Source organism: Balaenoptera musculus, chromosome 17 (genome assembly GCF_009873245.2).
Source record: "Balaenoptera musculus isolate JJ_BM4_2016_0621 chromosome 17, mBalMus1.pri.v3, whole genome shotgun sequence".
Lineage (NCBI taxonomy): Eukaryota > Metazoa > Chordata > Mammalia > Artiodactyla > Balaenopteridae > Balaenoptera > Balaenoptera musculus.
This window is the reverse complement of record NC_045801.1, coordinates 77,708,320-77,723,905: the sequence shown is the minus strand read 5'-3', so window position 1 is coordinate 77,723,905 and position 15,586 is coordinate 77,708,320. Positions and strand designations below refer to the sequence as shown.

Sequence of the window (15,586 nt, the reverse complement as noted above, 5' to 3'; positions counted from 1 at the left end):
TTGATGTTGTTATCAGTACTTTCATTTAGAATCATACATTTACTTAAATATTCATCCAAAACAATTTTGGATGAAACCATCTTTTTTCCGTTGCTTGTTACAGAAATCTACAACTAATTTAAACACAAAGGAAACTGACTGGCTTTCATTAGCAGGAAGTCCAGGGTAGTTCCAACACCCACGTGGCTGGACCCAGACCTTCTCCCCATCTCAGCCTCCCCCAGACTCATCACACAGAGGGGTCTCTGCACACTCTGGGTCAAATGGCACAGGGAGCCCCAGGGGCAGCTCCTGCTGGCTTAGCTCGTCCAGGAAAAACAGTGCTTCTCCCATCTTTCATAAAGTAACCCCAGGAAAGGAGCATGGGGTGGGGTGGGACACTGAATGACAGACCCACCAGGGTCACATGGAGGCCAGGTGTCCCCTAAATGAATCAGAAAAGATGTTTGGGAACTAGTGCCAAAAAATCAAAAGATACAGTTATGCCCTCCCTTGCCAGTATTCTCACAATTTTGCCTTTTTATTATCAGCTATACTTTCCAATGGCATTATTACAAAAATAACTTGGATACACACTGTAAACCACATATAAGAGTGAAAAAGCCTTTTTATGTCAAAGCAGCTCAGCCTTCCAATTATGAAAACACTTGGGCTAATTTAACCGGGCTGTAGGGCACATCACACATGAAATGCTGTTCCTCTCTGCAGTTAGGGCCACTAAGGAAAAAATAGTCATAATGAGCTGTCTTTGTATAGCGCTGGTGAGAGGAAGCAGAACAAGTCATTGGAGGCAGTCACCTGTGCTCTCATTTCCATCCCCCACTTGGATGAACAAGTACCAGAGTGCACAGGTCCGATCCGAACACTTTTTTAATTAATAATAAAACTGTCGCATCACTTTGCAGAACTTCAGTACCGAAAGAAAACTCCCGAGACTCGAGCTTGTTACTGCTTCCTCTGGAGCTGGAGTCTAGAGCATCGCCAACACTATTTACCTACCCTCCTCCCACAGGTCCTCAATCGTGGAACAGTCTTCAGGTCCCAGCTCCCACACGGTCAAGAAATGTAACACAAACCGAGAAAAACTACTTCACACGCACCTCCTATGTGACATCCATTCTTCGAGGGGCTAAATACAGCAGTGAACAAGTTTCCCATAAAAACGTATGGACTCCACCTTCCCTGAGTTACAGCTATTGGCCACAGCACAGCCGCATGGGGAGACTTCCGAGCACACTTGTCTACTGCTCTGGACTGACTGCACTTACAAGCTTCCTTCAGCCTAATTCTTCCATTACTACCTAGGAACTCATCAGGCAGTAACTCTGTCCTACTCGCTATGAGGTAGCATCTTCAATGTTGGTATTGACACTCTGCTTATTTTTGAAGCTTACAGAAGTATGTGGATTTTATGTCAGTGCCTATTCACATTACATTTCCCAGTGGGATATTCAATTCTTCTCAAACAGCTAATTTGCTCCAGCTAAATGGGATGGAGGTGGGGCCCGCCGGGGGCAGGAAAGACGAACTGTTGATGAAAACTCATTAAATCTCATGACTTTAACTCTAGTTTTTATTTTCATAATTCAACTCAAATCCCCGAATATCACTCTGACCTGTAGACAATCACTGTCAACGTCTAGTCTCGTTAAATACTTTAAACATTCTTCCATCTGTGAGGACAGATTTGACGTCTGCGTGTATGTAAGCATTTCAGAACTCCTGCCATGGCTTCTCAACGTTCATACCAATGCTCATCACCCTCAGGTGAGCAGGAAAGCCAAGGTGGCGATATTCTGCTTTCCTGGGACAGTGCTTCATTAACTGGCACTACACCTTTCTAACTTACTTCCTGTATATGTTCATTTACACAGTGACTTTGTCCTGGAAATAGACGTTAGCAAATATTACCCTTGAGAACATTCACTTCCAGTTACTTTATAACTGGCTGGCATTTTCCAATATAAGATTCACTATTTGGTCTCTCATATTACGTTAAGTGCACACAAGGGATGCACTCACGTGCTCTGCTCAGAACCAGCCTGCATCCCTCACCAGGGGTCCAGGAAAGAAGACAAACGTGCTCTGTACTACTGCTCAGTACTAGTCCCTTAATACTTAACAACCAGGCAGCCATCACTTAATTAAAACTGGACTTTAAAATCACCTTAATAGTTGGGAAAGTAGAACTTTTTAAACAAAAAGTAAAGCAAGCATCAATATCTAAATAGAAATGACAAAATGTGATACATGTTTAATAACAAGAAACTTTATTAACAAATTTAAAAATGGATCACTTAATTTAAAAGTGGGACTATTTTAATTTTATTCTTATTAAATTCATTCTTTCAAAAATGCACGTTATTTTTCAAATGATAAAAGGTTACTCTGTGACCTGACAAAGTAGAGGTGGGATGGTACCAGTGGGCCAATTCCTCTATGTGGGGTCTGAACATGGACTTTTAGATGTTGTTTTCTCTATTACATCAAACTGACCTGCAGTAAGCAGTGGAGAAGAGGGAGCGAAGGGGAGTGCAAAGCAGGTACTCAGATCTTCCTATAGAGGTTTGAGGGCACAGACGGAGCACAATGAAACGTGGACGTTGTTAACAGTGGCCTTAAGATGTGCTAGACCAAGTGCGAAAATCATTTTTTCTTATTCCTAACAAAACAGATGGCACACACTTAACTGTAAGGTCCTTCCTGCAAATCAGCTGCGTTACAGCCCAAGTATTAGTCTGTTCCACAACCTCATTCTTGTGTGACAGAAAGAGAGTCAGGACAGAAATGTGCTCCATTAGTGTCCATACGGAAAGGCCACAGCGTTAATGATTTATATAAACCTTAAAGTCCTTGGTCAGCACAGATTTCCAAATCAAAGTTAAGTCATGAACTGTTTGTAAGAACAACACTATCCTAAAATGCTAACATTTTCTTCCCAGTATGTCTTCCTACGAAAGGAAAAAACAGTCAAAAGTTTTCATTCTTTGCCTGAGCTGGGATTTAGGAAAAGCCTACTAAACTACAACAGTGTTCTGCAAAAGTAAAATACACTACAAAGTCAAACAGGTAAATAAACAACAAACCAAACTGATTTCAACAAAGTCAAGTCATGTTTCCAAAAGTAAAATCTATTACAAACAAGTAATAAACATGTACAAGAAATTACAAGAAATGAGGATCACAGTTAGTTACAAATGCAAAATAATAACTAATTATCCCAGACTTGTGAACATAATAATTAAAATCAATTTCATATGCTAGTTGAAATATTATGTACAATTTAGATAAGCTGGTCAAGTATTATCTGAATACACACCATGTTTGATAAACTTATAATTATATTACCTCTTCTCCTCTTTTAATATTTGCAGGTACATGCCAATATAGGAAAAAAATGTAATTTCCATTTGTGTATTAACTGAGAAGAATACCATTTTTACTGTGTATGTTTCAGATTGTAAAAAAGTTAAGGTACATTTTCCTTTAAGAAGGAAAAAAAAAGGTAAAAATAAACTGCCAAAAGTTTAATATCAACTTACTTATAAAAATGGAAAAAAAAAGTTTTGAAACAGATACCATACAATTATTATGTGGTCTCCTTACTGCTCTGAAACTACAGAAGGCCTTTAAGGAAGGGATCCTATGTCAAAAACAGAGACTAACCCAAGGGATATATGTTACTTTAAAAATCTGATTTGCAAACTAGTTGGTTGGCCTAGTCTTAAAGCTAATTACAAAATCCATTTTCTTAATGGTCCAGACGTTTTGCCAATTCTTCCAACTCAACAGAACTGTCAAAAAAGAAGAAATATTTTGTGAGACCTTTAAATACAGACAATGGGGTGTACCCCTTCCCACATTTAACACAGCATACACCTTAAATTGCTAAAGAAAGAGGCATTTTTAAAAAAGATGCTGTGTTTTCCAGACATGAATAGTCACCTATATTAAGTGTTTGGCTCTTCCAACTTAGAATTACTAGGAATACATATATAAAGAAACAGTATAAAATATTTTCTTAAGTACCTCTCTCCTTAATTTCAGGTTAAAAAAATTAATTCCAAATTTAAACTTCTAGAGTAAGCCACTGTAGGCATCAGCTTTCTACATTAAATTGAATTTTCTTAAATCCAACAGGAACTACGTCAGCACTTAAGCAGCAAATTGCCTGCATTCAATACAAACTACAATATACCCAGTCCTCCTCCTCCTCATCCTCATCATCACCTTCATCATCACGATGCATCATGTAAACAAGTCCAAGAGCGCTCTGGAAAAGCCAGATTTGCCCAACAGGACTGAAAAAAAATGAACATCCCTCTCTTAGACCAATTAAAAAACCTGCCAACTCAGGAAGGGAGACACTGTTTCAAGCCATGAAGACACTCTCAGTACCATTAATCTCCCGGCCCAGAACGAATCTTTGTAATAAAATGTGTACTGTCCTCAAGCCCGGAAAGAGTGCCGAGAGCCAAAGTCTCACACTATACTCGAGAAGGATATTCTCCCATTGTCTGCCTTTTAATTCACTTCTGATTTTCAGAAAATGCTTTAACCTATATGAATAATTCAAAATAAGCACTAGACTAAAAAGTCTAATGTAAGTATAACTTAAAAAAGAAAAGAATCTTATACAAATTTCACAAAAGCTAATAAAAGTAGCCAGCATTTTTGGAGCACCAACAATGACCAGACACTTTAAATATATTATTTCTACCACTCACCACACCCTGTAACGTGGGTCATGAGAACATCACAGTTCGGTAACGCTAAGTGGCAAAGCAGTTCAAAGCCTGTTTGGCTCCAGGGAGTATCTTCCTACCGTGTGAGCCCCCCCAATCACACACTCCTAGTATCCCCAACTCTGTCTCAGGTATGATGTGTAATTCTTCTCCCAATTTTAAATTATATCTCTGTGGCTCACAAAAATCACTCAAGAATGAATCATTCAAATAATACAACTTGCCTGTGTGGGGCTAATTCAAGAGAACACAGACCGTACAAAGGAAGGCTTAGTGGAAAGCCTACGAAACCACAGCGGTGCTCATCTGGATTTCCTAAAATAAACACTAAAACCATCGGGCTGGATTTCAGCAAGGTAGAGTAGTTTTTCCAGAACCAAAATCTATGAAGACAAGCCATACACTTGTACAGGTTTTCCGGAAGAACAAGAGTGGAAGCAACTGAATGGATATAGTATATACAGGACTGTGACACTGTAATGCACATTTAAGATTCAATCCTGTCATTTCTGCAACAAGACGACATGAAGGTTGGCAAATTAAGTCAACCTCTTTATTTCTAGTAGGGCAGCAAACAGTACGTTCCACGACAGACTGCAGCCACGGCCTTCCCCAGCACTGGGCAGTGTGAGCACGTGCACGCACCGGGACATCCAGGCGGCCCCCGAAGCAGACCCGGAGAGACCAGCCCATGGAGAACCACCCCACGTAAACAGGTGAGACGGGGACCCCAGGAGGCGCGTACCTTCCACCGGTTTCCACACTCGTTGCAGACAACAAACGTTGTCATCGGTTCATCAGCACTCCGTGTTTGGACCTGTGGCAAAGTCAGGTGAAAAATACTACTTTTCACAATACTACAACAAGTCCAACCTAATTAAGAACGGTACCACAGTAAAATGTATAAGAGCCCGAAACAAGCTCAGATAAGCAAAATAATGTCAAACAAACACACATTTCCAAACTTCATTTTTCTAAGTCCTTCCTTGTCTTTTCATCTTTTATCTGTTCATCTAAAGTCACACATTATACTACTGATAAATGGCGAATAAATATGAAAATTTTTCATCATAACTAAGAAGCACAGAAATGTTAATTAAAAGACATATCAATTTTCTCTTACAAATTAGCAAGGATGTAAAAATTACAAATATTTCATTATGACAAATATAAACTGCCACAACCTTTCTAAGTTAGGCAGCAACAAGAGCCTTAAATACCCATCTTCTGTGACCTAGGAGCTTGATATCTGATCTATCATAAGATGGTAATTAGAAACACAAAGATCTGTGTGCAGCTCAACATCACTAATCATTGGGGAAATGCAAATTAGCACCACAAGAAAATATCACCTCACACCTGTTAGAATGGCTATTATCAAAAAGACAAGAAAAAGCAAGTGTTGTCAAGGGTGTGGAGAAAAGGGAACCCTTGTGCACTGTTGGTGAGAATGTAAGTTGGTGTGGCTGCTGTGGAAAATGGTGTGGAGGTTCCTCAAAAAATTAAAAACAGAGCTACCAGACTATCTAGCAATTCTGCATCTTGGTACACATCTGAAGGAAATGAAATCAGTATATCAAAGAGATTATCTGCACACATGTTCTCTGCAGAATTATTCACAATAGCCAAGACATGGAAACAACCTAAATGTCCTTCAACAGATAAATGGATGAAGAAAAAATGGCATATATACACGATGGAGTATTATTCAGCCATAAAAAAGAAGGAAATCCTGCCATTTGAGACAACATGGATGAACCTGGAAGGCATTATGCTAAATGAAACATGCCAAACAGAGAGAGACAAATACTGTATGATATCACTTATATGTGGCGTCTTAAAAAAAAAAAAAAAAGCTGAGTTCACAGAAACAGAATAGATGGGAGGACATGGGAAGATGTAGATCAAAGGGTATAAACTTTCAGTTATAAGAAGAATAAGTTCTGAGGATCTAACATACAGCATGGGGACTACTGTTAGCATAGATCTTAAGCATTCTCACCAAAAAAAAAAAGAATGAAAATGTGAGGTGATAGATGTGTTAATTATCTTGATCTTGGTAAGCATTCCATGATGTATATGTATATCAAAGCATCATATTGTACACTTTAAATATATACAATTATATTGGTCAATTATTTTTCAATAAAGTTGGGAGGGGAGATCTGTGTACAAGGATGTTTGAAGAGTATAATTTTATAATAACACAAACACTGGAAACAACCTAAACATCCAACAGGGAAATAATGAGATAAGTTAGAGTCTATCCCTGATGGAATATTATACACAGCTATTAAGATGTTTATAAAGGTTTAAAAAAACAAACAAAGGAAAATGCTTACACAAAGTGAGGAAAAGTATATAAAATGGTTTACAGTATTTAGCTGCAACTAGGTTTTTTAAAAATCCACAAAATACTACAAGCACCAAAATACAGATCATTGTCCTCTCTGGATGGCAGATTAATGAGTGACTTTAAATTTCTTGTTCATACTTTTCTGTATTTTCAAAATTTTCTATAAGTAGGTATACTTACAGAATAACAAATAAACTAAACATTATTTTTATAAAGTGCTTAATTTTCTGTCAATCAAAAAATTCAACCCCCTAAGTCTCTCTAGTGACCTGAAACAATTAGTTGTTCTTTAAAGGGAACATTTTGAATTTAGCGGATTACAGACATAGCACAAACAGCCTAGTTAGCAAATGAAATTAATGACAGCGAGAAAAAATTTTGTCACATATGCACATACAATCAAAACAACTATAACGCGGCTCTTTTCAGCGGTTCAAGAACAAAAAGGAAAGTCAGTCACATCATATATGAAGATAAAAGCCATCAATATGTTGCAAAAAAGGAATAAATATCTGGAAACCAGTTAACCTAAAAGTACCCAGGCTCCGAGTGAGGAAGAGCAAAGAACTTTCCCTAAATTACATGATCGTGCCAAATAAAAAGAATTGTAGCCTGTTTATATACTAACCAATAATCAACTGCTTATTAGCTCTTAGAGAAAAAACATGGCCATTTTATTAAACTCTATAATATTTAATCAATTTCAGTTTGTACAGCTTTCACAGTAACAATTTCTATGGAAGTATAACTATTTCAACTTATTTTCAATTAACTGGAATCTGCTAGTATTAAGAATGCATTGTTGGGGCTTCCCTGGTGGCGCAGTGGCTGAGAATCTGCCTGCCAATGCAGGGGACACGGGTTCGAGCCCTGGTCTGGGAGGATCCCACATGCCACGGAGCAACTAGGCCCGTGAGCCACAACTACTGAGCCTGCGCGTCTGGAGCCTGTGCTCCGCAACGGGAGAGGCCGCGATAGTGAGAGGCACGCGCACCGCGATGAGGAGTGGCCCCCGCTTGCCGCAACTGGAGAGAGCCCTCGCGCAGAAACGAAGACCCAACACAACCATAAATAAATAAATAAAAGAACGTGAATTTCTAAAAAAAAAAAGAATGCATTGTTATACTTAAGAGATATCTCCTCTCAAACAATATCAAAACACTGGTAATTATCTTTACTACTTGTTTTGAAATAGGAGCTGCAAGCATCCTTAGCACGAAAATAAGACTGTAGAAACCGGCACAAACCTGTGTGTAGGTGCAGCTCTTCTTCTTGCACTTGCCACAGGTGAACAAGTCCGTCTGGGTCCCGCCTGTCTTGGCCATCTGGTGCTCTCTGATGGCCTCTCTGGTCAAGTTTTTCCGCATCTCTTTGAGCTCGTCACTGGCCATCTCCTGCTCGGAAGGTGGCGATACCGCTCAGTTACCGGCATCGTCTATACATATACGGAATGCCTTTTACGCTCCCTTAGTTTAATACTAACAGGATCAAAATCAACTTTTAAAGTTTTAAAAGTGAAAAATTAATATTTTTCCTCAAAGAACTCATAAGAGTTCGCTTACTCTTAAAATTTTTTCAAACACTTATAAGTCTGCATGTGAAAACTGGATTTAATTACTGTTCAAAGGCTTATAAACAATGTAAGCCTGTAGCAATGAGCACCTCTAGGATCCAGACTATGGTCTCTACTACTGCACCCCCCCGCCCACTACCGAAAAAGGAACCAGAGGCCTCTGGAGGAATGTCTGGTTCCAGTTTTGAGTCAAGAAAAGCACAAGATAAGTCAGAGTCATCTTGTGCCAGAAAGTGCGGAAACTACCTGACTACTGTGAGTGAGTCACACGGACAGAGGAGCTACATGCAGGAGCTCCCACTGGCCAGAGGGGATGATTTCTTCAGCCAACAATATGAATTACTGAAAAGACCAATCCCCACTGGATAAATAAGAAGTCACAAGTCTGTGATGACACTTAAAAAAGGAGAGCACAAACGCTTGTAAAAACGGCAACAAAAGCCCCCACTGAGTTAGTAGGGCGCCAACTCCTCCTTCTGATAACTGTTAACCAAAAGGAAAGAACTACACATTTACCCTGCCTTTCCTGTTCTTACCAACAGTGTAACCAAGAGCCTTCGACTCAGGGAAAGTGCTTATCAAAGAAATCTAGCTAATAAATGTGAAAGGAATGACACAATCTTAGAAATCTCTATTTTGCAACTCCTAATGAAATCACCAATTCAGTGGATGAACACATAGATGAAAGGCTGATGCAGAACTTTACAACAGAGGGATCAGACTGTCAGTACACCAACCCCTGATCAATTTCCGCACCCTTAGAGCAACAAGGTATGTGTCTCCTGATGTGATGCAATATGAAATAAGAAGGACCACCGATGAAGAATTTATGCAGGAAAAGTTAAACTTGCATGTAACCAAGCCTATAGAACTAGCTTCCAGTTCATAGAAAATAAAGGGGACAGAAAAGTTAAATAACATCATGAGGAAGAAACAGGCAATTCATACTGTGAGATATAGAAGAGATAAACTGGATTCTTCAACAGGTCAATGTTATGAAAAAAAGGGGCAGGAGCAGGAGAAGAAACTGCTTTAGATTTAAATATGTACACACAAAATCTTAAGAGACCGAACTTAAGGTAACATCTAGACTTTGGATCCTGATACAGAATAAATGTACAATCAGGAACATAATACAAACATGAAATAGGTATTAGATATACCAAGGAATTATCATTAGATTTGTTAAATGTCATAATGACAATGTAGTTACATAAGAAAAATACCATATTTTTAAAGATATCTCCCAAGGATAGAAAGGTAAAAGGATATAATGTCTGGAATTTGCTTGAAAATAATTCAAGGGAGGGCTTCCCTGGTGGCGCAGTGGTTGAGAATCCACCTGCCAATGCAGGGGACACAGGTTCGAGCCCTGGTCCAGGAAGATCCCACATGCCACGGAGCAACTAAGCCCATGCGCCACAACTACTGAGCCTGTGCTCTAGAGCCCATGAGCCACAACCACTGAGCCCACGTGCTGCAACTACTGAAGCCTGCGTGCCTAGAGCCTGTGCTCTGCAGCAAGAGAAGCCACAGCAATGAAAAGCCCGCGCACCGCAATGAAGAGTAGCCCCTGCTCTCCACAACTAGAGAAAGCCCGCGCGCAGAAACGAAGACCCAACATAGCCAAAAATAAATAAAATTATTAAAATAAATAAATAAATAAATAAATCCTGGATGTCATTTCTAAAAAAGTAATAGTAATAATAATAATTCAGGGGAAAAGAAAGAAAACAAAAAAAGGGATAGATGAAGAAGGTGACTAATTATTTAAAATACTTGAAGCTTGGGTGATGGATATATAGGATTTCACTATAGTTTGTTCTCTACTTTGTGAAAGTTTTAAATTATTTTAATGAGGTTTTAAAAAATGAATTTTAAAAATATAACAATTTTTATTAGCTATACAGAAAGAAATTCACTGTCTTGGATGCTTAGTCAGATAGTGAGACTGCAGACACACTGCAGCTATTATCTATGAACAGCTACAAATATAAATAGCAGACAATGAATTCCATTTTCTCCATCATTTTCTAAATAAATATAAGGAATAGTCAATAAGATATCACCAACTTTTTAGTATTTAACCATGAAAAGAGCTTAGAGGTTACAAAGTCTGTTTGCAATTAGAGATTCGACTCTTTGATTCTACATGAATCTACAATAAGTAAAAAACCCTTTTGTTTTTAGACAATAATTTATTAAGGCAATCACCCAAAGATCACGGCACAGTTCTGAAAGGGACAAAGTACTGATGCCAACAGATTCAGTCACCTTAAGTATTTGTCTGGTATACTGTATATATAAGTATATTAGAATAGCTAATAACAATTTATTAATATGTAGTATTTATATAGTACTTTATGATTTACATAGACTTTACACTTGATATCATGGAATACCGTCATAGAAATGTACAAATATACTCACCTCTGCCGTCATTCTAGCAAATAAGTCAGGAGGAATATTCCCACACAGCACATTTTTCCTTAAATTTGGATTCTTAGCATCCTTAAGATTTGATATCCTACTTCGTACTCTATTTTTGTATTTCATGTCCGTATTCCTTATTTCTTGATAGATAGGTACTAGGCCGTTAAGGAAAAAAAGGTTAAGTTATAAAGATAAGATAACTTTTTCCTATTCTGCCACAATAAGAATTCCTGAAAGTTCTAAGCAGTGTTTCCAATTTAGATTAAGTTAACAAGGCACTGTTTCTGCCTGATTTCTTGATCTGTAACTGGCAAAAAATAGTGATCATACTTTTATGCTATGAATGAGCAATACTTTCTCAATGTTTAATGCCAAGCAAGACACAAAGTAAAAGGGTTTCAAAATGTAACTCAGATATGCAATCTGAGTGAGAAAACTTGAGAATAAGAGCTTGAACTTACACATGCTTTCCCTTGCCCAAATCTGCATTCTACCAAGGATCCTCAAAGTCTCAAAAAGACTACACAGGGACTTCCCTGGTGGCACAGTGGTTAAGAATCCGCCTGCCAAGTCAGGGGACACGGGTTCGATCCCTGGCCCAGGAAGATCCCACATGCCGTGGAGCAACTAAGCCCGCGAGCCACAACTACTGAGCCCACGTGCCACAACTGCTGAAGCCCGTGTGCCTAGAGCCCGTGCTCCGCAGCAAGAGAAGCCATTGCAATGAGAAGCCCGTGCACCGCAATGAAGAGTAGCCCCTGCTTGCTGCAACTAGAGAAAGCCCGCACGCAGCAACAAAGACCCAACGCAGTCAAAAATAAATAAATTTAAAAAAATAAGGGCTTCCCTGGCGGCGCAGTGGTTAAGAATCCGCCTGCCAAGTCAGGGGACACGGGTTCGATCCCTGGCCCGGGAAGATCCCACATGTCGCGGAGCAACTAAGCCCGTGCGCCACAACTACTGAGCCTGTGCTCTGGAGCCCGCGAGCCACAACTACTGAAGCCCACGCACCTAGAGCCCGTGCTCCGCAACAAGAGAAGCCACCGCAATGAAAAGCCTGTGCACTGCAACAAAGACCCAACACAGCCAAAAATAAAAACAAACAAATAAATAAATTTATTAAAAAAATAAAATAAAATCAAAAAAAAAAAAAAAAAAAAAAAGTCTACACAGCTCCCTGGAGGGCCTTCTGAGAGAAAACCTTTCACAGTAGCCCTGAGGGATCATTTCCTCCTTGGCTCAGCAAGAAGCTAGTTTAGCAGGTGGTTTTCTCAAGAGAACAGGCGACAGCAGGGGCCCAGCTCCAGAGCAGCTCCCTTTCTAACAAGGCCATTTCCTCAACCAGGACAGTCCCGCAGTCACACTGTCACCTAGATGTTCCCTGTTCTCCGGACCCACGTGCAAGACCCCTCCCTTTCCCAGAGCCCTTCCCAAGGCCCCCAGCATGAACACACTCCTGTCCAGGATAATGAGCTCAGGAGATTGTACACGCTTTGCTGAGAACCCCCAAAGATGAAACCCTACTTCCCATTTACTAGCATGTGTGTTTTCCATGCCCTTCTGCACTTCAATTGAGATGCTACGTTCTCAATCTGCAAGGCAGAAAAATAAAAATACTATCAGTACTATGTGTTTTACTTTTGAATGACAGGAAAACAAGAAGAATAAAATGACATGGACGGCCCTCCCCTTTCCCAACAAAACAGTCAAGATAGAAACTGAAGAATAAAACTTTGAATTCTTTACAGAAAGAAAAAATAATCTAGCGGATTTCTTAAAACAATTATGAATATACACGCAAAGGATATCTTCCTCGATTTGAGATCCTAATTCTTCCTCATCAGCTCCAATAGCGATGTAGTCATCTAAACACAGGCACAGAGAATTGTCATGAAAAAGTGATTATAACACATTAAAAGAAAATCTCAATACAGGGTCAATTAAACTGTATTCCTATTTCTTCAACCCCACTTGCCCTGCACAAAGAATCCTTTCAGTTTAGCTTCACTGGAATCTTGTCTCTCTACTACCCACTATGTTCCTCCTCTGGCTTCACCTAATGTCCAAAGGGCTCCTGCATGGATGGCTCCTTATCCCTCAGAGGCGGGGAAGTAATGCATCTAGCAGGCAATTCCTCACTTCACAACTCCATAAATTCTGGCTGCTCCAGCAGAGAGGAGAGAAAGTTATAAAGAACTGTCTTGTCTCCTGTGACTCAGGCTTCAATGCCAAGAAACCATTCATTTCATCTGCCAGTCACATATACGGACATAATCAGAAGACTCCTATGCAAATATTCAAAGGGATAGAAGGAAATAAAAAGAAACTAGGAAGAAAAAGAAAAAATATATAAAGAGACAGTAAAGGAATCAGAGTAGAAAGGGCAGAGTAAGGAGAAAACTAGGTCATACTAACTGTGGTTCAGTACAGTAGAAAAGAGAAAGGATGAATTTGTATAGGAGGATAAATATTTCTATACATGAAACTTTTAAAAGCAAAATTTTACATAAGAATGAGTACCTCCAAATTAAATTAAAGCTCCCATATATAACTCAAGATCTCTTTTCCACTTAAAAAAAAAGTAGGAAATGAAATTATGAATATAAAACTTACTATATGTCATACTAACATTTAACAATGGGACCCAAATACAGTATTGTTAACTCCCAATCTTGAGGATAGAGTACTTAGTTTGCAGATTAAACGTGAGGAGAAAAAAGACTGCGAAGAAAAGCTTAAATTACTACAGATCAGGGGAAACATCCACATATTAGAAGGAACCCATTTCTCAGAAATACACAGTAATAAGCAGAGGCCCAGCGTGCGCCCTCCGCTCTGCCACCAGTAACCCCCTCACAGCAAGCCCTCCCTGAGCTGGGCAGTGGCGAGCAGCTGTCATCAGGATCCCACCGGGAGGACAGACACAAGGAGGCGGACAGGGCAGCAGTGGCAGTGGTCAAAGGACTGACCGCCGAAACTCACGAGGCGTACGCAAAACTCACCTCCCGTTCGGAGAGCCGCGGCGAGCATCTCCCTACACTTTAACCGCACAGAATCAGAAGTGCTTGGTGCCCGAGGAAAAGATGAAACATAAGTGTCTCGGGCATTTGTCTCATCCTTTCTGCTGCTTACGTTGCCACTGGAGCTACTGAAGTACACGTACACGCACACACACACCAAAAAGAAGTCAGGAAAACTCTCTTAAAGTGAACATCGTTACTATCACTCTCTAAAAACAAAAATTTGGGGCATAAATAAATGAAACAGTATTTCAGTGACTCTTACATGAAAAAAAAATTGCCTGCATATAGATTAAAAAGAAGTTAAAATTTTAATAAAGATGACACAAATCTCATGTCCTTTTACTTTTTTAACCTTGATCATCCTTTTAAACATTAAACAATATTTTTCATACAGAAAATACACATTACAGCTCAATACAACAACTGCAAAGCAAGGATCCTGGTTATGAGAGGGGTAAGGGGATGGCACCAGAGAATATGACCGCTCTCCACCAAACACATAGGGGAAAATGCTTGAAAAACCCTGTTGCAATTAGACAACCAGTGCGGTTTACACGTACAACACCCCTTTCGGGATAAAAACCACGTGTAGTGAGAAGTAGTTGTGAAAATACAACGTCTCTTAATTTCTCCCCAGAAACATCAATTCAATCAGGACAGTTGGGCAATTTTTCCAGTCAACCTAATCATTTCCACTACTTCTGATTAACTTCTTACATTAGATTCTTAGCAAAATACCTTTCTGACTGGTTTCAGTTAACTTTATCCCAGTGCAGATTTCTGCCACAAACCTTTCCAGACGAAGCCAGCCCTTCACCCCACGGATGTAAGCGGCCGTGCTCGCAGACAGCCCACGCGGGCAGGGCGGCCGCGGTGCAGGCAGGCCTCCTGAGTCCTGCTGCCCGTCTCCCAGAGCGCCGTCTACACACAGGTCTGTGCCTCCCGCCGCCAGCCCGAGCTTCTCACGAGCAAAGGTGAGCATTCACTCAGTTCACTCCTCTCTGTGCCCCGGGGCACAGTACCCAGCCTCCAGCGCACACCGATGAACACGCCCTGTTTAAAAACGCCACTCTCGGCTCCTTCAAGGACGAGCTCACTCTGTGCCCGTGGCCCCTGGGAGCTGCCAGGAGGACGAAGGGCCTTCTCTTCCCTCACGTCACTACCTCTGGCACCACTTCTGACGTTCTAAGCAGCTAACCGCACCACTTTCTCCTTAAATCCTTACACCAAGGCGTAAAACCCTTCTCACCTGCAACTCACTTAGATCTAACCTTCTATCTTCCTTTAGATGATACCTCAGACTCACTTCTTCAATATTTTACACTTTTTCTTCACTGTTTGAATGAGTGAGTGTGTGTGTGTGTATGGAAATACCAATCACTTACCTTGGCAGACTTCGCACAAAATAACCCTATGCTCTTGTAGAAAGGCTCTATCCCTAAACTTCAATCAGTTA

At 40.1% G+C, this 15,586-nt stretch overlaps 1 protein-coding gene across 1 annotated transcript in view; it reads right to left on the bottom strand.

The window, feature by feature from the left end:
* Nucleotides 1-2,249: 2,249 nt before the first annotated feature.
* Nucleotides 2,250-15,586, bottom strand: part of TCEA1 (transcription elongation factor A1) — a 32,547-nt gene continuing 19,210 nt past the window's right edge. Inside the window, exons 5-10 of the mRNA XM_036830864.1 lie at nucleotides 14,110-14,255; nucleotides 12,916-12,972; nucleotides 11,105-11,259; nucleotides 8,349-8,495; nucleotides 5,491-5,562; nucleotides 2,250-3,794 (exon numbers count right to left, since the gene is read on the bottom strand). Coding sequence (XP_036686759.1) covers nucleotides 3,786-3,794; nucleotides 5,491-5,562; nucleotides 8,349-8,495; nucleotides 11,105-11,259; nucleotides 12,916-12,972; nucleotides 14,110-14,255 — 586 coding nt within the window. The 3' untranslated portion in view covers nucleotides 2,250-3,785. The remainder of the gene's footprint in view (nucleotides 3,795-5,490; nucleotides 5,563-8,348; nucleotides 8,496-11,104; nucleotides 11,260-12,915; nucleotides 12,973-14,109; nucleotides 14,256-15,586) is intronic.